We start from the raw sequence: 23,852 nt of genomic DNA on the forward strand, positions 1-23,852 counted from the left end.
TCACTTATGGCAGGCCATAAACCTTGTATTAAGCTAACAGGTATTTTCATCGAGGGTTTTTCCAACACTGACAATTCTATGGTTCTATGAACATAGGCCTCAGAACCTGTTTTCTTCTGGACTTGCTGCAGTTTGCTGGGAGCTTTGTTTTAGCCTCGCTGGCTGCAGCTGTCTAATGACCAGATGGCTACAACCCAAATTTTTCTGAGTTACACTTCACCTTGTATAATGCCCATTCTTCATTATTTTGGTATAGAAATGCACAGCTGTAATTGCACTGTGCAGACTGGAGTTTTTATGGCTCCAGAATAATAATGCAGTTTACAGAAGCAGAGGCCTGGGGTGGCAGCAGAGTGCTGCAAGGTTTGGACACAGGATGGCAGATGAGGCTCTGGGGACACCAGCAACTCACTGGCCAGGTACTGACACAGGTGCAAACCACGGGGCTGAGCAAAGTAAATTTGAGGGGCAACCCAAGGAAAAAGAACAACAACAAATCACATATAAACTTCACAGCATCCAGCACCCACAGATATTTTCCTCTGGGCAGCTTTCCAGCCACTCTGCCCCCAGCCTGTAGGGCTGCTTGGGGTTGTTGTGACCCAGGTGCAGGGCTTGACATTTTGTCTTGATGAATCTCATGATTGGCCTTGGCCCATCAATCCAGCCTGCCCATATTCCTCTGCAGGGCCTTCCTATCTTCCGGCAGATCAACACTCCTGCCCAAATTGGTGCTGTCTGCAAACTCATTGAGGGTGCACTCAATCCCCTTTTCTTGTCTTTTTATACAAGACATGGTCCCCTTTTTACCCATGGAAATATTTGGGATGCAACACCAGAGTTTAAAATACTAATATACTAGCTTATATCTTATCCAATTTTCAGTTGTAATCCAGCCCTACAATATCAAAGCAACTCCTTGTCTCTCACCTGCCCTTACTGGCTCATGCAGTTCCAGGTGCTGGGGATTCTCAGAGTCCGAGAGCATGTTCAGGTCCCTAAAGAAAACAATTAGAAGCCTGAGACAAAAGAAACTCTTTCCTCATACCCTCATTATTGTATTAGGTAGGTAAATGAATAGTGGTTCATGACAGAAAGCAGCTCCCAAGCATGGTCCCTCCTTAGCTAATATATATTTCCAATGCTGTTAAAGAGCTGAGAAGAAAAGCTTCTTTTAAGGTGAAATCTTTAATGGATTTAATGCAAGTGTATGCCTTTCTCATGATGCTTAAATGACTTTCATCTAAAGGATACAGATTTCACTAGAAGTCCAGTTATTGCTAAACTACCTTCTTTTTCTAACACCAGTAAGTTCAGTGAACTGTATGTTTGTCATGAGAGGAGATTGTGGCCTGACCATGGAGTTAGCATTGTTTATAAAAGCATAATAACTAGCATCTGATTCAGTTTATCTCTCCTTCTGACTTTAAGAGAAAAACAAAACAAAAAGATCTCCCACAGTCACAGTGAACTCTTGCTCATTATTACATTAGTGTTTTGTGCTAACAAAGGTTCCACCTTAACAATTGTAAATTAAAATAAAAAAAAAAATTAAAAAAAAAAACAAAAGCCATGAAAAGCCAAAAAGAAATGGAAACAGAAAGATGGGGAAAAACTCACAGTCTTACACATATTTCTGCTTCCCCACTCTGCTGAATAATAATGCTCTGGACCTCTTCATAAGTTTTCCCGGTCAAGGGGATGCCATTCCATTCCAGCACCTGCATTCCTAAGAAGGCAAAACAGCAAGAGGTCAAGGGCTCAGATTTTGACAGAGGCATCAGTTAGACTCTTCTTGCCTTGCTTTGACAAGACAATTTGATGTGACATTCAGTGAATGTTGTTCAAATGGCACAAGACATTAGCAAAGCCCTTTCATTTCACACAGATTAGATTGTTGAATGTTATTGTCGCTTCAGCTGTAACTTACCTGCTGAAACCAGACAGGAGATTAATTCTCTCCATTTCAAAGTATACATGCACTCTCCATAGTCTGGGTTGCATGATATTGAAAATTTTTTCCAATATCAAAACCATGCGCACCTACCAGAATGGCAAGAAACCAAAACACTCCATACATCAGACATTTCGTGGCCAGCCATGGTCTTGGAAGATAACTGTTTCCTACAGTGTCAAATTGCTGCTAAGAAGCTGAGCCTCAAAATGGAATAATTTGTGAATGTGATTATATAATTCAAATATATTTTCTTTATTTTGTCACTAACAAAAATACAAAAAAGTGAAGGCTTTTGGACTAACTGATTTTAATGAAAAACATGTGCCTCCACATTTCAAACATCAGCCTGGTAGTATTCAGGTTTAAATTTTTCTTCCGTACCTTTTCTCATAAAAATTGACAAAACAGATGAACGTACTTAATTGTGGAAGATATAAACAGAACTATATTAATCAGGATGAAAAATATTGAATACTGATCTGATCTGATCTGCTTTGTCTTCCAAGTGTCCCAGGACTGAGTCAGGAGACTCAGTATGGTTGAATGTATCTGTAGAAGGAAGTTTTTGCAGAGTATTTGCAGAGTATTTTTGCTCAGTAATTGCAGAGTCAATCCCTCTATAGACCATGTGAGATATATTCTCATAAAATGAGAAATCTTTTGGTTATGATGAAATGCTTACATAAAGCAAACCCTAAATTCATATCTGGGACTTACAACTGTGGTCCTGAGAACTGGGTTCAAATTTTGAATTAATTAGTCATAAGAATTCCAAACATATTAACTTCTCACCAATGTACAAGTGTCAAAATCCAAGCCTCTGGCTCTAGTCGTAAAAAATTGCTTAATAGTAAAAAAAGATAATGAATTATTAATAGACCACTAAAAGCAATGCATTACAAAACATCTGAAAACCACATCACCCACACAGCAAAGAAAACCACAAACACTTAGCTTGCTACCACTTACACAGAGAAAACCAAGTCTTCACCTGGGTCATATTTTAATCTCAAAATCCTGTGCTGTTGCATATAACAAATGGGAAAAATAATGAAGTAAAATGTGGACATAAACTCATAGAAAAGCATGCTGCTAAATAAAATATAATGAATTTTTTTTTATGGAATAAATCAGACTAAATTATTTGACAATGAAGAATATGAGAAATAAATACAAAAATTTGTATTCCAATATTTTCCACAGGATTCCATGAATTAGGAGTTGAAATATCAGAATTGCTCATAATTGTTGTCAGCCAGAATTTATAATTTTCTTTGTAGAAGTTTACAGAAAAACAAACTGTGCAGAACGACTAAAAAGCAATGCTCAGAAGGCAGTAAAGCCAGCTGCCTAGTGTCAAAATAGATTTGACTTTTCCTAAAATTTAGCCACTTTCATTTACCAGCCATGATTCAAAAACATGATCTTGTTTTTGCTTGTTAAAGCAGATCTGATTTTAAACTCAGTTCCTCTGGAATAAAGCAACAATAATTATGAGCAAATTAATTTCCCCCTGATTTTCAGTCATACAAATATAACATCATGAGCTTGGTCTTTAGGCTTCTAGAAAGGAAGGAACTGAAGTTATTTCTGTCCTTTTTTTTTTTTTTAATGTGTGCCCTCAAAATGCTATCATGGCATAGGATGTAATGTATGACATTATGAACCTCATGATAAATAGAAGCAAAATCCCCACTTCCAATATTTGAGAAAGCAGCTAAAATACTTTTATTACAAAAAAAAAAAAAAAAAAAAAGAAAAAAAAAAAGCTTTTTCAACAAAATACTATGAGCTACTATCAATACCTCACTTTAATTTAAAAGACTGGCAGGAAGAGCTTAGCTGAGTACTACTGCAGTGCCAGTATTTGGAAACCAAGTCTGATTTCCATTGGTGAGACTTTCAACAATGTGCACAGCAGCACTGCAGTCACTCACCTGGTCAGAAGGGCCACACACACATGAACAAAGCAATAAACTCTAAGGAAATTGAATTTCAACAGCCTCAGCTAACACAGAGATCCATTTACGTTGTCAGTACAGGGGTATTTTCTTTTTACTGTGTGCCTTGTGGATCCATGAATGCTTAAAATCGAGCAACTTAAACACAATGAACTGATCAGACTGATAGCCCTTGGCTCTAAGAACAAAAAATGTAGGTGAGAAGCTGATTTCTCTTTTCTCAGCATGTAACTGCCATACATATTTTGTTCAAAAAAAAAAAAAAGGTAACGTTACAAAAAAAAAAAAGTTTTAGAAGGAATGTAAGTCTAATTAACAAAACGGGAAAAAAAAGTATTGAGAAGTCACAAGAGACGTGTGATATTTTTTTTTTTTTCTCCTAAAATTAATTACATTCTGTCACTGGTCTTTGGTAGTCAGAACATGATAGTCACATTTCCAAAAGTTTGTATAATTCAGGTCATCTGTGTAGTAGGTAGGAAATCAAAAGAAAATAGGAAGATGAGAAAACCTGTGTTACTCCATGGAAACTCTGCTGACTGAGGAAGTACTAGTAATTGCCCTGACAATCAAATATATTATTTCTTCTAGCATTCTTTATTTCTTGCATTATTATTTTACTGGGTGAGCAACAACTTAATTTTAGCAATATCAGCTCCCACACTCTCAATACATTTATCTTTCATTCCATCATGCGGGTGATAAATCTGTACTGTTTAACTGAATGTGGTTGTAGATACAACATTCCTATTGATAAAACAGCACAAAACAAATTATAAAATATGCAGATAGAACAGGTCTTTGCATCAGAGTTTCTGTCAACAGGAAGGCACAATATTTCTGCCCGTTTTCACCCATCTTACATGATTTCTAATATTTTCTTTCCTCTTCGGACTCATCTTTCAGACATGAGCTAGCTGCATGATTAAAGTTGAAATTGAAAGGAATCTGAAAATCATCCAAGGATTTGATTACTCTAAACACAAGTTTTGACATAGTTGATTCAAATACCGAAATATTAAATTGCACCACTGAACATCTCTTGAATTTTGTTCCCCTTTGTGACATAATGTACACTATTATAAAGCTAATCTCAGTCACTTTTAATGCAGTATTATACTGCAGCTTCCCTTATTCAGTATACCCAAGAAGTGGAAAAATTATTATCCAAGAAGTCGAAAAACTGTTGTTTGCTGTGTCACTAAGAGTTTGTAATTATTTCCAGCTCTACTTGTGTATTAAACCTATTAGTTTTCCATTCATTTTAAAGTCTCAGAACTGCTGTCATACTGAAATTTAAAAATATCTAAATATTACAATCTTAGAATACAGCCTCTGATTTTAGTTGCACCATAGTTATACCCACAGATTGCTGGGGTTCATTCTCTGCTTCTTCATAGTTTGTATTGTTTATTCTTATACATAATAAACATGTTAGTTTGAATCTCATTTTTCACTGATCTAATGCTCATGTAGTAAAATGAAATTGGACTCTATAGACTAGAAACTTCAATCTATAAAATGTGAATATTAGTATTTTTCTATATCATGTAAGAATTAAAATTCAGAAACATTACTTTGAAATGTTTTACCCAGAAAGTGCTATAAAAGATAAATGTGCATTCAGAATAAGGAGAAACAATATAAACTTGCAGTCTGATATTCAACACTAAATTACTTTATGGTCTGTTCTCTCCAGTTATTTTTGTTTTATTTCTAAACCTTTTTGATGGCTCAAAATAGGTTGATGAAAGTCAATGTGTTAATGTATTTCCCCAAACTGAATGAATCACACAGCAAAACTCATTATTTTCTGTCAGCACCTTAACTTCTTCTTCCATTTGTCATTCACAGTCAAGCTGAATATTTTCCACATATTACAATAATTATTATATGGGCAACACTCACGATTCTTAAAAATGGGTATGTTGTTCATCGAGTAGAAATTATATAATGGACCTTCCTATGCCTTATGGCTGCTATACTACTATAAAATGACATTCCTAAAAGTGTGACCAAAGCAAATCAATCTGGTATTTGAGAAGTACTTGGCATTTTTTGGCAGCTATACCACCCATCACTGCCTTCAGATTTTGATACATACTGGCACATGATTCCATAGATGACCCTTCAGTGTGAACTATGCTAGAGCAACAAGTGATGATCTGCTTGTACTTGTGTGACCTAATTCATGTTCTGGCAAGTTAAATGAAGCTTAGAGTTACTGTTTATGAAAATAAGTATGATGTAAATGTTAAGTTTATAGGGCTTTCACCATTACTATAGCCCCAAAGATCAGTTTACATTAGAGTTGCAGACAAATGATCAGTTATACCATGCTGAACAAAATGTTGTGGTGCATTGTAACTATTCAATGTTTTAGAAAAACAAGTGGGGTTTTTTTGCAGCATGGTGTTTGTCACAGTATATCACAGCACAAGCTGGCTCCTACTGGGCAATTAACTCAGCTAGAGATAAGAAACCCGAATGGCCCCTGGGTTGACTGACAGGAAACTCAACCTATTACATTCTGTCCTAAGAGGCAGACCTCTCGCTGGTGTGGGAGCTGGGCGGTGTCAAAGATCAATGAGCTGCCCAGGAAAACTCCCTTTTTAAAGAGGGGCTCAAGGAATGAGCTCTCTCTCTCTCTTGCCACATGAACATCAGGTGAGTGGTTGTCTCTGTCTTCCACCCACTCCCCCGCCTTCACAGTATTCACTGAAGCTACAGAGCAGAGTGTATTTACTTTGTTTTCAGTAACATCATATAAGAGATTATAATGATTTTGCCAGAGAAATTACATTCCTGTAGAATGCTCTAATTAAAGTCTTAAACATTTCATTTTTAGGCTGTGCTCAAAAAAAAAAAAAAACCAAAAAAAACAAAAAACCAAAAAAAAAAAAAAACAAAAAACCAAAAACAAAACAAAAAAACCCAAAAAAACAAAAACAAAAAAGGCAGGTCCTGATCTCTCAAACTCCTCTACTTTTAAAAGCAGTTTACTGTGAATTCAGATTTTTTAAAATTATGAAATAATACATTGTAGAATGAAAAAGTCTGTTATTTCCAAGTCACCTTAAGATTCACCTGAAGTTAGTTAACAATGAGGCTGCAGGAATTTGTCTTTGCTGTCACTTTAATGAATGGTGACTAGCTAAAACCATTATTTTCCTGGGAGTTTAATGCCAGATATTAATTTAGACTAGTATATCTCTGCCTGCATTATATATTTATTTCAATTTCCCTTTTGAGGAATAATTTATTCTTTTTTACATAAATGCAGTTCTGTTAGTCTTACTTCTTTCAGTTACATCTGTGAATGGAATGATATTTGGGTTTGAAATTTTCCTTTGCAGAGGCAAGAATCACATGCCATGAGATGCAAACAAACAGTTCTTGTGGTAGTTACAGTGTATGTCTAAAGAGTCACTCTCTCTTTATTAGTTAGTTTCTATTCTGCCTAAGAATGTAAATTATGACAGCAAACACATCAAACAACGTCTATATAAAACACTGTTCTATTGTCATCACGAGACTTCTCTCAAAGATTTTGCAATGGTCTTGGGAGTCTGAGGTCACTTGGTTTGTCCTGACTACAGAAGAGGTGACTGAGGGGATCTCCAGTCGTGGTCTACAGCTTCCTCACAAGGGGAAGTGGAGGGGCAGGTCCTGATCTCTCTGGTGACCAGTGACAGGACAATAGTGAATGGTATGAAGCTCTGGCAGGGGAATTAAGCTGGATATTATGAAAAAGAATAGTCTTTTCATAGAAGTGGTCACAGCACCAAGATTTCCAGGAGCACTTGTACAAGGCTCTCAGGCACATGGTATGATGCTTTGGGCTGCCCTGTGCAGGGGTAAGCATCAGACTCAATGATCCTTCTGGGCCCTATCCAGCTCAGGATATTCTATGACTATATTCTATGATTCTATGAATGAAATATGAGTGGAAATTTAGGAATGTAGAACTCCCAGAAGAATTTTGCTGGAAGAAAAGAATGATTCATGGCGCATAGGTTAGCATGTCATCAAGATCCTAACTCATTAAAATGCAGTTTCATAGGACACTTTGCTCAGGTAAGGAAAAGTAGCTTAAAAAAGACAAGGCAGAACCATACTTCAGCAAAGCACTGACTAAATCAAAGTGCAGCCTGAAACTTTAAAAAGACTGGCAGGAAGATAAAGAACAGGGCAAAGACCCTGAGATAAGAAAAAAATGACAAAGAGTAACCCAGCAACATTTTCCAGTGTCTCTCAGGGGTATGAGGTAGAGAAACAAAAGATAACTATCAGCTTCTGAAAGTGTGCAAAGGGCACATCTCTGAGACTATCATATGGTTGTCAACTTACAACCCCAGAGAGTGAGAAATAGGCTCAGCAGTTGGCATCCCTTGCTCTCTGGACATACCAATTGCATATACACATCCTGGTGCTTGGACCAGAATGTCTGTATTTGAAAAGTACAACAGAAAAAGAAGTGATGCCGAAGAAAAGTTGCTCTTGAATGAGGACCCCCAACATGCTGAGTCTCTTGGGGCTTCTTGATGAGGCTGTCCTCACACAGATCAGGGGGTCTCACCCTTGCTCAGTGAATTCCTGACTGGTCTCCAGCAGTGTCACCACTAAGGGACTACAGAGGCCAATTCAGAAAATAATGGAATTATTAGGATAATTTAAATACTGAAAGCCTGCTAGGAATGAGCAAAGCCCATCGTTATGCATTGCATGCCAATGCTACTTCAGGTCATATAGAAACAAGAACAGAAAATTTTTGTGACCCACAGTAAGCAATCACCACTGTTTAAGCAAAAAGTCAAGCCTTAATGAGAATGGCTGAAGACCTTAAAATGCCAGTCTGTCACATGGCATAGAGTGAGAACCTTACTTGATGTGTCTTAATAGGAGTCACTCTGTCAATAATCATCCTCTGTACCCTGGGAGTAATTTTACAGTTCTGACATTGTGTATTCAAATATAAAGTAGAATTTACTCACTATTATCTCATTTGTGAGAGTCATGTAACCTGAAAGCTGAGGAAAGTGAATACAAATTTCCCACCAGTGCTATGCAATTCTCATTTCCTGTACATATCTATTTTTCATATAATGCATATAATTCTCCTTTTAAGAAAAGTTTTTTGGAACTTAGGCCCTTCATAATACAAGATAAAGTAAATCCATGATATTATCTCTGAGTCAACTTGTTTGTGTTCTAAATCAAGTTGAGCTAAATTTTTCCATCATTGGAATAACTTCTTTTAAATGATCATGTTTTAGGTTTCTCTTTTAGTAGCTAAATGTATGTTTGTACAAATTCATGACACATACATGTCCATAACTCTAGAAAGTATGCAGAACAAATTTGTTTGATAATTGGCTGGTTTCAACGGACCACAAGTGAAACCACAAGTGAACCACAAGTGAAAATGCATAAAATGATTTTTTTTTTATTCTTCATCTAATTTTGAAGAGATTTAGAACAATAAATAAAAGAGCATGGAAAGCATTATGTGTGTCTGCAGGGAGCAACTGTCATGCACACATGCATACAGCTGCTTTGGTTTTACCTTCTTTTGGGCTTAGAGTCAATGTACCAATTTTTGTCTGTAAACAGATATGTGTTTTGCCTCAGTAGCTGTCTAGGAATTTTGAGTAGTTAATGAATGAAGAGAAGCAGGTTCCTCTTAGGATGGCTCATCTCAGCTGACACTTTTTTGGAATGAGATGAATCACATCACTTGGATATCCTTCTTCCACTTATGGTTGAAAAAAGAGCCCATAATGCCAGGTGAGGTAAGATATTTACTTTTCAGACACCTAAAAATATGTGTATTGATTCCCTCCTTTGTCATTTAAAGTGATAAATCTGTCCTAGAAAATGAAAAGGACCTTTTTTTCCTCAGTTTAGCAAACTGACAGCTGTACCTTATCAATGAGAAGAAGGAACTGAAAGATAGTGAACCTCAGGTGAAGAGAATTAATGGGGCACCACCAGAGACTGACAGAGCTGTTAGTCCTGCTTCTGCTACAGCCAGCCAGGTGAGCAGCACAAACACACCAATTAGTCTCTTTGTGCCTCAGTTTCTTTGTGTTAAAAGGCACAGTGAAAAGATAATGTTATTGTACATAAACTTTGACCTGTCCAAGTAGCAAGTGCTATTAGTAAAGCTAAGTGCATGAGAAATCTTACTAACAATAGGGTTGTAGGAGGTAGTACTGTTAAAGTATTAAGGGCTGGGTATTAACTCTCCAACTTTTATATCCCTATAATTCATTCATAAATGAGTTTAGTGATAAATGTTAGGCTTATTCAACCCTAAGAAGTAGAGGTTCCATATGTGCTAGAAAAATGAGAGACACTAATAATTACCTGTTAGAACTGTCATTTTAACAGGAAGTTGAAAAACTGCAGGATTTCATTCTCAATAATTACTTGTTCTTCAGAGTTTAGTGATAAATGTAGGCACAAAGCTCATTTTTAGGAACATCTGATTAGCAACATTAATGATAGTCTAATTTTGGTCCTGCATTCAGAGCAAAAAAGTTCCCTCATGATGCTGAAGCTGCTCAGCTCAGCCAAGATTGGAAATCCCAAGGTAGCCTTTCCTGGAAGCTCAAACCATTTCTTGCACAATCTGAGTCAGGAACTAAGAATCAAAAAAAATCTGATTTGGTCAAATGTGGTTTGTGAGTAGTTGTTATGAGTAGAATCAGAGAGATCTAATCAATCTATATATGAAAACTTGTGCATGGTCATATTTAAGAGTGCAGTTCAACTGGCTGTACAGGTTTTGATGGGCTAGAGTGATTTCTTCCCACCTCACTGCTGGGGAGTGAGAGAAAGGCTGTGCAGGGTGTAGCTGCCTGCTAGGGTAAAACTACACTTACAGAACTGCAACAAAAATGAGAGAAAGGAAAGTGAGCCCCTGTAATGACTGTCATACATTTCAGTGAGAATGGTCCATGATACACAACTAAAATTGTCTTAAAAACAATAATATAAAATATTTAAATTTAATTTCAAATTAAATAATTAAAAATAATGAATATTCTTCTCAATAATAAATAATGAATATTCTTCTTAGAATGTAATTCTGTTGGTGTTTACACATCTTCAACATACTTGTGACTGTAAGCTGATTTTTTTTTATTGGTATCTCTTTATACAAATTTGATCTGCAGTACTTGATCAAAGAAGTAGCATTATTCTAACAAATATGTTCATTGTAATAAATGTAGAATTCATGCATGATGAAACAGCATTGCAAATAAGTGATGCAGGATTACGCCCATAGTTTTGTCATTCTCTGTAAGGTTCTTTAAAAGAAATTTGAATGCACAATTACTTAAGCTATTCTGTACATGCAAGATTGGTTGGTGGTGGTGATTATCTGGCAGCTATATACGTAATCAACTTCTTTGGATACTCGCATGCATACTGATTAGCAGCAGCTCCTATTTCTTCTCATTATCTACACTAAAACAAATGATCCCTTACCAGCCAGTCCCAGTGTATTTATGTTTCTTATGATATCAATTAATGTATTGAATTCACTGTGTAAGCACCCAGAAGACAAGCAAAACAAACTTATGATACCACATTCCTTGACTGATAGCTATAGTTGTAGAAATTAAATTTGTGCCGCTCCAGGAAAAGCAGTTTCCTTGTGGGAGGTCACTGTTACCCCAAGCATGACAGCAAACACAAGAAGACCCTGCTTGCAGCTGATGACCACCCAGAGCAGGACAGGGCTGGTAGTTCAGGGCTCACTTTCAAACCTCCTGAAGGCAGGAGCGTTTCTGCTGAAGCAACAGCATGAAAACTCATAAGTAATAAGACTACCTACGAGATATGGTTTGTGGTTCTGATATGGGTCAAAAAGATGAGAGTTGGGCTTGATGGAACTGTGGCAGGTGCAGGTAGGAAAGGTGCTGGAAAGATGTGTCCCCAGCCTGAGTGCTCTGTGACAATGGTGTGGTGCAGGTACTTGACCCACTGCTCCTGCTGCTGCACAGCAACCAGAAACTGCTGCCCAAACAGGCAATCCCTTGTCCTGTCACAACAATTGCAATAAGCCTGTCTACTTTGATGCTTTCGTAGTCTCCACTTAGCAACTACACTCCAGCCCTAAGACAAACTCTGCCCCTAATGCTTTAAACTTGTGTGTTTTAATTACATATCCAAACCACATTTAAACACTGAACTGTTACCAAATTCCCAGCACAGCGTCCTCACTTTACCTTGACTGGGTATTGCAGCAGTTTATTCTCCTTCAAATATATGCCCAAGTGAGATATTGAGCATTGTTTCTTAAACTGCCAAACATAAATGTTAAACTGACATTTCAGCTGTAGACTCAAGCTCAAATGTATATTATGGATAAACAAGGACAAAAGAGTTTGATCACTTCACTGCTTAATCTTTTAAGACTTCTTTCTTTTCACCAAAGCTATAAAACATGTCTGAGTCTTTTTCCCAGGTGTCAAATATTAAAATTATTACTGTCATACAGTGCACAAGAGTAAAACAACCATCTCTGTTTTTTTCACATCAAACCATTAAATATTCTTTCCCAGGCAAAAGGAGAAAAAATAGCTGCTGTAATTAACAGAATAAAAATTATTTTCTTTAATTTACAGAAAATTTAAGTAAAAGGAGCCTCCACTCAAAAGAGGCTCCACTCCACTTTCACTGCTTATGTGAAATATTGGGAATCAGTTAGGCAACAATAGGTAAAAATAAAGCAAAAATAAATGCAAGAAGTAAAAAAAAAAAAAAAGCCAACTGAAACTGCAAACACACTGAATATGATAAAAAAGTGAGTCACAAATGATACTGTATTCTTTAGAGATGAAAGTCTTTGAGCAATTCTTCTTTGGTGAAAAGTATCCAAGGAATTGCTAAATTGCCTATGAACTCATCCCATTTCAAAGGCATTTCTTTATCTTCACCACAACTAATAATTACTTTCTCTTAAAGTAACAAAACAGATTAATCTAATTTGCTTTTTTAATAGATTAAAATAAATACTGTATTGAATTATTGAATGATAATACCATAAATGCTTTGTGTTGGAAGAGACCATTAAGATAACATAGTTCCCAACCCCCTGCCACGGGCAGGGACACCTTCCCTAGGCCAGGTTGCTCAAAGCCCCATCCAAACTGACCTTGATGTAGATACAGTAAATTTTAAAGAAAATAATAAAAGTCCAATCCCTTTTCCCTGGTTCATTCCAGTGAAAGAAAGCAATAGAAATATAATTTCCACTCTTTTCCCTTCTTTGTCCTTTGCTTGAAGGCCTTCAGGAACACTCCTACGATCTCTCTCTTTACAGGAAAATGAAAATAACCAAACTCATAATGCATCCTGAAAATCTGTAAATGTAAACTGCAGATGGAAAATTTGTTTCATTCAGAGATGCTTCTCTTCAAAGAGAAAAAATGTAGTTTTACAAATTGGAATTCATCAAACTGACCATGATTTTACTTGTACCACTGAATTCAGTGACAGCTGAGAACAAAGCATGATGTTCAAATTGCAGTTCTAATACTAATGCTCATATTCTAGCTAGGGATGATGCTACTGGGAGGGCAGGCTCAAACAATGAAGAGGAGATATTGCATCTTGCAACATACATAAACATAATACATCTACACAGACATCACAGATAGATATGTTTAATTTATGGTATCTGGTGGCTCATCTGATACAAGAGATGTGCTCTTATGTTTTCTGACCTGTTTTGCTTCCTGAAGAATATGACATGCAATCAGGTTATCCCTAACAGCTTTTTCAGGAATACCAATTGTTTGCAGTATTACTTGTTATGGCAGTCATTGTTATAGTCCACAGTCCAACTCATTTTTGCTAATATACTCTGCAAGCGTACACATGCTGATATAAACCCCTTGGGCTAAATATTTTGTTGACGTAGTCATAGTTTCTACTGAAAGAGATAGCAATGTCCACGCAGCTGTAGCAGTAAACTTGCTTAAGGATGGTGTAGAATAATTTATGTGACTGATAGAATAGTTAGTTTAATTTCACCCATAAACAGAACACTTAGGTTCACTAATTTAGTTTTATGTGTTGCTATATAGCTGCAATTGAGGAAGCTGTGAGATGACCCCAGTTCATAAATTTAAAGCCAGCAAATACAAAAATGTATTACCCATGGGGCTTATTAAGCCTTCACCTATAAACAATTCATATTTCATCTGAAGACATGTGATTAAGGATGCTGAATGAGAAATTCTTTGTGTGAAGCATTAACAAATATAGGGAGATCCTTTTTTAGATGCCTTGCAAAAGAATTCCTGTAAAACGCATTCAGAATTTGGAAGCTGGGGGTTGTCCATTAGGTGGCACCAAATTTTTCCATATCTATGGAGAGTGTAGGCAACAGAAGAGTTTATCTGCTGTAGCTGTGAGGTGCTCTCCTAGCTAGTCTCCATTCAGAGACAGAACCTCTGAGATGGCATTGCAGCCCATCCATGTGCACCATTGAAGGGTATTCATCCAGATAGAGCAGTGTGTGCTTCATGCTCATCTGCTGTAAAACTGTTTTTATCATATCTACCAGTCTGCCTGCATCATATTCAACAAGGATCACTGTCGTGCTTGAAGATATTTTCAGTTCCTTCTTTGGATCTTCACTCCTTCCAAAACAGTGGGAAGTGTTTTTCTTGTCTCATGTTCTCTACAGCTATTGAATCAGAAGAAAGCCCCTGTTTTGTCACTATCAGTCAGTTTCTATTGTGTGAATTGCTGAGGTATTACTATCTCTGAGATAGGCTGATACTTCTAAGAATACTACAGTGTTCTGTGAATAAGATGATGGAAGATTTATCTTTTCTTTCTTTAGTACTGTCTAAGATTAAAACTGTTTCTACCTCCTCATTAGCACCAGTCATGAAAGTACTTTCCTAGAATTTAGATTCATTTTATCATCTCTTTCACACACTCAGGAACTCTCAGTTCTTTCTATTCAGTTACTTCAGACCCATCTAAAAAGTATATAATCAGTTAATGTAATACATAACTTTGCTTTAGTTAGACATAACTAAATGCTTATTTCTACTTAGCAGTTCCAAAGCTGTCTGTATGAGCAGCAAATGTATGAATTATATGGATTGATTCCACTTCACCCACACTATGACAGAACTCATTTAGCAAGTGTAGAGCTCACACCATGATGAGCATTGCCTGAAATGACTCATTTCCTTTTACTGTCATCTTAAAGGTTAATTTCTTGGGGTGCTGTTCAGCACATTATCTAGTAATTAGGAAATAATGAGACCTTCTGTTCATTGGGGTGACTGGTCAGCCTCTGCAAATGGCCCTGTCATTTACCTGCCTCTGCAAATGGGCAGGTAAATGACACTCATCTTTCCCATGAAAATAAATTCTGTTATTGAACATATATCGTGAATATAAATTATGAACATGGGAGTTTGTTTTTCGCCACACAGCTTTCCTCTGTTTTTACTTTTCCTTTCCTGTCAACAGATCATGCTAATGCCCTTTTTCTCTTCTTCCTGCTGTTTTTCACCTTTGTGCCTGCCATAAAGTGCAGCTTAACCTTCCAACACAGGCCTGTCCCATATTTATTGTGCATTTTGCAACATAGTCTGACTGCACGTGAGCAGTATACAAGTTTACAGGCCTGGGTTAAAGCAACTTGGGTGCTGCTGTGCAATACAGGAGTTGTTAGCAGTCTTCTGGCTCTGATGAGAAATGCTCAGAAAGAGGAATTGCCTCTGAAAAGTTGAACCCTCATAGAACAGAGCTTCTGGGCACTACCAAAACTAACGCTGCTTATCTTTAAAGGCTGTTCCAGACGTGCTTCCTCCTGATGTGAGCTGTTTTGGAATGGAAAGGTAGCACATGAGCTTGCAAAAAGATTGCAAATATTTTCCCTGTGTCTTTGAGTTTCTTTTGGTAGATGTGTATCACTGTGTCTCTACTCTGTCCTTACTGGCCTCAGCAATAAATTTATGAAAAGAAAAGAAAAACAAATCAAGCCTACAGAAAATCCTTTACTCTTCTAGAGACTCAGGAACCACTCTAGTACAAGCAGTACTACAGAATGATTGTTCTTTATCATCAAATTACCTGTATCATGTTGAAGGCCTTATGGACTTTTAAAGATTTAATGCTTCCTGGTTGTTAACATGCCCTTTTGGCTTGGCAGGAATGAGTCTCCAGGGAAAGGTCCCTTACAGTCAAAATTCATAGGTATATGCATTTAATATTACATAGGTAAGTGGATCTTCAGTGGAATTCTTCTTGGTATTCAGAGTAGACACAGAGCTGTAGACTCATTATTCTGTATCTTTCTACAAACTTCACTAAAATTGCAAATAACTTTTTTCTTTACTTCCATACTATCAGAAGGCAGACACTTTTCTCCCATCTTTTCTATGTGAAGTCTTACTATTACTCAAAAAATCCAATTTAAGATCTGAATTAAAGTGTAGAGTTTTTCTACACATTTTATTTTGGACTGACAGTGCTGACTTCCAAAGAGAAGAAAGTTTAACATGTTATACAAATAGGAATAATGTACTTACTAGATGTAAAAGCATCTAATAAATAAATATGTAAAAGCATCTAATAAATAGCAATACACTAATGGGCAATCCCTTTTGTTAATGTAATACACCAAAAAAAGAAAAATCAGTTGGCATGAGGATCACAGTACTATGACTGGAGCATTTCATGGTTCCATTGGAAATAATTCTTAAGAAAGAATTTTTCATAACTACATGGTCTGGGAAACAAGAGAAACATGTGTAATAATGCCAGGGGAAAACGTACATGAGATCAAGAAAAGTAACTGTGTTGCACTTCTGCATAATATTAAGACAGAAACGTACAGTTCCCATAAAGTACCTAAATTACGGCACTAAATAATACCTTAGGCCTTATAATTTGCAAGATGGATTAGTTGAAAATCAGAAAGCAAGATCCAAGTGAAAATAAAATGGTCCCAACCACTTGTTTTTAATGAAATTCAATAGTAAGCACCATTTCAGACAGAGCTCTCCTTAGAAGCAGAAGTCTCTGAGCAACTCAACATCATCTGTGTTGGGGAAGGCTCAGAACTGAGGTTTCTTGTTCCTTTGGCAGGTACTGAACCACTGCATTTCCACATAAAAGCAGTCAGGATCAGCTACAGCATATATATATGATGACTTGGAAATATTCCATATGTTTCAAATGCAGTGTGAACCCCTGCACAGATGCTGTGTCCCTCCAGAGACTTAAACAGAGCTCAGACCCTGGAGAACATAGGTGCTACCTGTCCATGCCTGCCAGGCACCAAGGCTGGCTGGCTGAAATCTCTTTGCCTTCAAGTGTTTTACATTTTATATTCTAGTTGGATTCTGTGAAGGAAAATGTCAGTACATGCCGACCTAAAAATGCTCATCCCACCACATATCATTCATGAAATCTGATCTCCAATATGCAGAGGAAATAGCTATACTATAAGATTATTGTCATCTTACTGACTTGAATGAAACTGTCTGCAAATCCTTGCATTTTCTAATCATTTAGATCCCCCCAACCACCCCAATAATGACTAATTCAGTTTTTCCAGAAGTGATAATATTTACGTACCTAAAAAGATATTTGAAAAGTTGCCTAGAACATATTCATGTAACAAAGTAATTTCATAAGTTTTCAAATGGACCATAAAATCCAAAGATCATAATAGAATTCCACTTGTATTTAGAGAGATATCAAAGGGTCCTATTTTGTATCTGAATTATTCCATGACAATCAAGGAGAAATAAGATAGACCCAAATGAGTTTTGGCTCAAACACTGTAAGTTCTGTACAGGAAAAAAAACCCATAACACATCTTCCCAACTTTCAAGCAATATTTCAGGCAACAAATTATAAAATTTTTTAATTAGAAACAGTTCAAACAGGTCTGTTATCAGTTACTTTTACCAAGGTTTAACGGAATCCCCAAAATTTTTGATTCTTTAATAGAGTTCTTTTTTCAAAGGTTTTTTTTTTTTTCTTGCAATGTGGAGCAAAAATAGGGATTTATGGTTCAATTTCTGCTTGGTGAAATGTTTTTAAGCTTTAGTCATTAATAAATTAGATAATTTGCAATTCAATAACTTCAATTTCAGTTGAATTTTAAGTTTCATTTTTACAGTACAAGTACCGGTAATGTTGCTTTTTTTCAGACTTTTCATACAGAGACTTGAAGTCATATTTACCTATTTTGATATCACAATCCTCAAACATCAGAATTATAAACCTGGATAAAGACTAATAATTTTTAATTAGCATTTTTCTCTGTTTGATGTAAATTAAAACAATCACCTGTTTATTTTTTTCTCAAAGGAACCTGAATATTCTCATACAAGATTTTCCCAGTCACACCTTATGTATGATCAAATTAGGTTTTTGGAATAGAATGTGCTTCAAGAAATTTGAAATAAAGTCTTTGTGTAATTTTTGAGAGTGCTCATAGTGGTTTTCTTTCTTTAAGCTGACATCTAAAGATTTTTCTGTATTATTTTACATCATATTTCTATGTTGTAATGTACTACATTGCAAAACTAATTACAGAAAATTATTGTTTTGTTCTTTGAATTCCTTTAGCCTTTCAATTGAATAAGAAAATCAAGGTGTCAGATCAGATTAGGTCAGAGCAAAGTACAATGCAGTTCAGCATCTCCTTTGAAAACAATGATATCAGATGCTTCAGAAGTTTATAAAATCTTGGAAATCTGAAATAATTTGATTACACAACTATATTTTTTATCTAACTACCTCAAGAGATTGGTTGATTTAATTTAAGTAATTTAGGAAATAGTTTGTTTGCATCTATTTCCTTTTCCTGTGTTACCCAATACTTAGAGAAAACAGAGACTTTATCTATGAGCCCATGTCACTCTTTAAACCACTGCAGTGAAGCTCTGGGACAAATCATTCCAAATTGGTGTCCAAGCCATCTAAAACACAGATAATGTTCTACTGTGAGAGAACCCAATTCCATCAGTTCATCTTTTTTAACATTAAATTATTAACAGGTCCTCATAATGGTTTTTATGGTCTTGGAAGAACTTGCACACACCTACCTAGAAAGTACTTCCAGTTAACAAGTGACTAAAGAAATTCTGCTTGCCGCAGTACCCAGTTTCACAGGCAGGCAAATGAGCTCTCTGTAATCCTGTTTGCTGCTGAGAACTGTGATTTGCAAACAACCCACAGCCTGCCCTGAGAGTCACTGACAGGGGCTGTTTGTTCACCTGGATTTCAGCAGAACAAACCCTGAGTGGGGACAATTCACCTTGGGCCCTGAATCTTTGCTGTGTTTTACATCAATATAGCATTCCATAGAGTGGCATAGCTAGTTTAATATTCCTGGAGATCCAGATTTCAGGAATGGGACTGAAGGTTTAAAATTGCTACATATAAACACAAAATATTTTAATACACAGTGGCAGGAATAAATCTCCATAAAGACATAGCTTTATTTAACTTGTACTTCAAGATGACCCTCACTTTGATTTCACTAGATTTTTTTTTTTTTTTTACTACAATCACATCAAACTGCTAGTCTGCAAGTTTGAGCCCACATTAATCTGCACAATAGAAAATGGAATTAGAGTATTTTTAGCTTCCCAGTTCACTGGGAAGTCACTATCAAACAACACAGTTCAGTGGTTATGCAAAAGGCTTTTTCACACTGCAGTAAGATGTTTTTTTTTCTGGAATGCCCATGTATGTGAGCCCAAATAGATCATGTCCCTTAAAAACATCAGAGGAAATTGTCCTCATTTTGTTTTATGAGATGTGGCCCAGCATGCCTAAGGTAAGCCTGCAGAGTCTGAATTTTAGGTTGTTAGTGAGACAGTTCACCTAAAAGAAATGCCTAAGCTCCCTACATAGGGAGTGGAGACAGGAGGGTGCGTTTGATGACTTCCACTGGTAAGACAAATTGGCCTCAGTTTAAGCACTGAAGGATTTACATTTTCCTGGTTTATTTGTAAATCTGCTGCACTGAAGCTGGTCCTTGAAAAAAGAAGGCAAGAACCAGAGCAATTCAGGCACGTATCTTTGATGCTCCAGGCTGAAATCTGAGTCCCTATCATCATACTCAGCAAGCAGCTAAGCAAAGGGGTCAGGCACAATGGTTTTATGTCTCTCCTTGTGCTAGTTGCTATCAGGAATAACAAGATCTAGAGAATGTCTGTCTCTTACAATCCCAGACAGACTGCCTGTGTTTGACTAAAGATGTAGTTTTATCCCTGAATATCTTGGAAGCAGTAACTGGACCCATCATCTCTCCAGCACTGCCCAAACCGGAAAATTCACAGACCTCTTGCCACCTCTGCTAGGTGTGTATTGGGAGTACTGAAACAGGAAACACACCTGCATCTTTCAAGGAAAACACATCCATTTGATTTTATACAATATCTTAAGAATAGTGAAAGAAGGAATTAAACTCTTCTTTGGAAACAAATGAGCCTTAAAAGTACTCACAGTGTCAGAATATAGCAGAAGCAGAGTCAGTATTCAAGAGTAAGACAGAAAGACTGGAACCACCTGGATGTGTAGTATCTGCCAATGTCAGAGGAAGAACCACAAAGCACCTGTGATGTGTGTGATCCCAGAGGACAGCAGAAAGTTGCACGGTGCCAGCAGGAGCCAAGAAAGCTTTGTGGGCAACCTGATGACAATGCTGCCTGCTGTGCTCAGAGAAACAGGGCTTCAGACACATTCTCTGGAAGCATAGAAGGTTCTTTCCAAGAAGTGGATATTCTTTCTAACAGGAACTGTTCATCAAGGTCCTGAAAAATAACTGCTGCCAAAAGCTGTGCATCTGAAAATTACAAACTGCATGGCTCCACATAAGTACTTTACAACAGCTAGTAGTAGTTTCTAATACCATCTTGGTGGACTGTTATTGAAAGCTAGTTATGACACCAATGCCATTTACCAGTGACCTTCCACAATTTGTATTTAAATCATCTGATGAGTGTTTTTCTCATGACCTTTGTCATGGTTCTTCACTTCATTAGCTCTGGAATATCTGGTGACTGTATTTGCCTCTTCCCTCTGATTGAAGCATCCAGGTTGTTTTTCTTGTTTCCATAAATCAGACTTATCTATTTAAGACTTAAAAAAATTCCCTACCCATAGGGATGTTTTGACAAAATTATTTATTTGTTATTAGGAATCCAAATTCCTTGTGCAATTTGTACAATATATCTTTTCTAGCAAAATTGATGTTCATCAATAATTAATTGGTCAAGTTATTTTCAAAGTTCTTGATCATAAAGAAGGTATAAACTATAGTAGTTTATATGGTAAAGCAAGACTAAATGCAGGAGTGAAAAAATCAGTAGCTGACATTATGCAAGGGGCCATATTTTTACTGGTCATAGTATGTTTCCATTTAAAGCTTCTTTCCCAGGCTGTATAAAATTTATAAGTGCACCCTAAGTTTTGCCTTCTGCTTTAGATTAATTTAAAAAAAAATCCTAAAAGCTCAGTCCTTACAGCTGCTCAACTACTTCCTAGATGCAAATTACTCTCTAACATCTCTTTTAAGTGCTGATTTTTGTAGCAGAAAAATTAAGTGTACAGAAATTACATTCTGAGAAGAAACATTACAAACTCATATTGCCTGTTTTATCCCTTTGAAACTAATATTTTAAGTATACAAGAACTTTTCTAATCAAGTATCCTTGTAAAACCCCAGTTATATCATTCTGACTCCATAAGATTAAAATTACTAAACAATATGTTCTATATTTTCTAAAGAAGAGGAAAGTGCTATTTTCTAAAAAGAGATTTAGTAAATAAAGCTGTGCATAGTGTTAGAGTCACCAGCTCTCAATAAATTTCCAAGTCAATTGTTTATACTGCAATTATTTCTATTTTCACTTCTTTCTGTAAGTGCCACACAAGTACTGAAACAATTCTCATTCCTTCTGATAATTCTCATTTCTTTCTCATATCTTAGCAAAAGGCCAAACAAAACTCTCAGAGCAGCTCAATCCTGCCATATTAAGAATGGAATTGAGACCACTGTCAGTGGGACAGCGTAGGGAACAGCTAAACCAGCGTGATGAAGATTCCTGCCGCTCCTTTCTTTTTATTCTAGAAGATACTAGGTTAATTCCAGTAAGTTAAGAAATACACTTGGGCAGGGTGTCCTTTCTACTAACTTAATTTCCTTAAAAAAATTAATTTAAAAATATTTAAAGGCATTTTTTAATATATTGAGTGTCCATTGCCATGCTTAATAAGAATAATCCTATACCTATCCTATAACAATCAGAGGATTGTTACATATGAAAAAGAAGTACAAGGCAGAACAAAATACATGGGTGAGAGGAGCACAACTACGTAAGTTAAGATTTACAGCTGAAGGAGGGTATTTTGTTGGTTCTTTTTGTTGGTTTTTTTTTTTTTTTTTTTTTTTTGATTAAGGCCTTTCTAAAGAGCTTTAGGGCAAAGCTTACAACCAAACAATGGCAATGTCTGTTATTGGATTGGATAGGTTGGATATAGGAAAAAGTTTTTTACTGGAAGATTGATAAAGTACTGGAATGGTCTGCCCATGGAGGTGGTGGAGTCACCATCCCTAGATGTGTTTAAAAAAAGACTGGATGTGGCACTCAGTGCCATGGTTTAGTGGTGGTATTGGGGCATGGGTTGGACTTGATGGTCTTGAAGATCTCTTCCAACCTAATGATTCTGTGATTTATTTTGTGCACATTATCTTTGATAAAGCCAGTTTCTGCTGGGACAGAGAAACCCTGTAGCCCAGGGGATATGTTGAGAGCAAGCTCTCTTCTCTTCTGACCCAGCAGAACAAGCATGGACAGCAAAATAGATCATGAAGACTAACACTCAGAGAACAGGGTAAACTTAATACTTTTTTTTCCCAGTGCAGTAATAGATTAAAGAAGCCGAACTGCAACCTGGAAGGGCAGAATGGAAAGATTATTACTGTCCGTTTAAGGCTTTATCCACAGTTTTTTTGAGAATTTTTCCTTCCCTTCTTGTGTTTCTTTTCATTTTGTTTCATCGTTTTCCAGCTTCATTGTGCTATCTACTTTTTGCCAGAAATGTAATTATCAGAGGGACTCAAGAAGGGATGCTGGCTCTTCACTATCTTTGCTTCATGGTGACTGTAAAATCTCTTTTCACTGTGATGTCCCAATCAATGTTTCCAATTTTATCTGTCTAAACAGCAAGCAGTGCTCACTACAGTATTTTAAAACTCAGGAAGACCTGGTGTCTATTGCACTTCCCACGAGTAAATGACCAGCCAGTGACCGATAAAAGATCAGCCAGAGTTACACTTGTGCTCATCTATAACTCAGGGATAAGAGGGAAGTGTGACAAGGGGAGAGAGAAGGATAGTGACTTACTGCTTCTGTTCTGGTTTTCCAACTATTTAGGTGCCCATGACCATTCCAGTCACACTGCATTTTCCAAGCAACATGCAAAGCACGTCTGCGATATGATAAGAGACAGCTCTGATAAGACGGACAGCCATTACACCTGTATTGCCCTTGCAAAAGACCTTCTGAAACAGTCTTGCCTTGCCTTTCAGCACTTAATGTTATCCAAAGTAAAAAAAAAAAAAAAAAAAAAGAAAAAAAAAGTATCAAAGAACTTATAGAAAATCTGTTAACATTTTCTTTATAGTCCTTTCATGGACTGCTCAGTAATGCAGTTGCATCTCACTGTCCTTCTGAGAGGACTTGAAAGAAAGCATGTGTTTCCAATGCCAGTAAATAACAAGCTTTAAGATGGCAAGGACTTAAAAACTTGATAAGCTATAATTGAAAATTTATGATCTGAAAACACATGAAGGGACACATTTCCAGGCATGGCTGAAGTGAAACAGATTCTGGAACTTACGGAGTTGGCACTTTAAACTG

General features: G+C 36.6%; 1 protein-coding gene across 1 annotated transcript in view; it reads right to left on the reverse strand.

The window, feature by feature from the left end:
- The window catches only part of PCLO (piccolo presynaptic cytomatrix protein), a 318,336-nt gene that overhangs the window by 79,866 nt on the left and 214,618 nt on the right, over window positions 1–23,852 (reverse strand). Inside the window, exons 11-12 of the mRNA XM_041413394.1 lie at window positions 1,621–1,729; window positions 931–998 (exon numbers count right to left, since the gene is read on the reverse strand). Coding sequence (XP_041269328.1) covers window positions 931–998; window positions 1,621–1,729 — 177 coding nt within the window. The remainder of the gene's footprint in view (window positions 1–930; window positions 999–1,620; window positions 1,730–23,852) is intronic.

The sequence above is a fragment of the Onychostruthus taczanowskii genome, unplaced genomic scaffold (genome assembly GCF_017590055.1).
Source record: "Onychostruthus taczanowskii isolate IOZ18803 unplaced genomic scaffold, ASM1759005v1 scaffold41, whole genome shotgun sequence".
NCBI lineage: Eukaryota > Metazoa > Chordata > Aves > Passeriformes > Passeridae > Onychostruthus > Onychostruthus taczanowskii.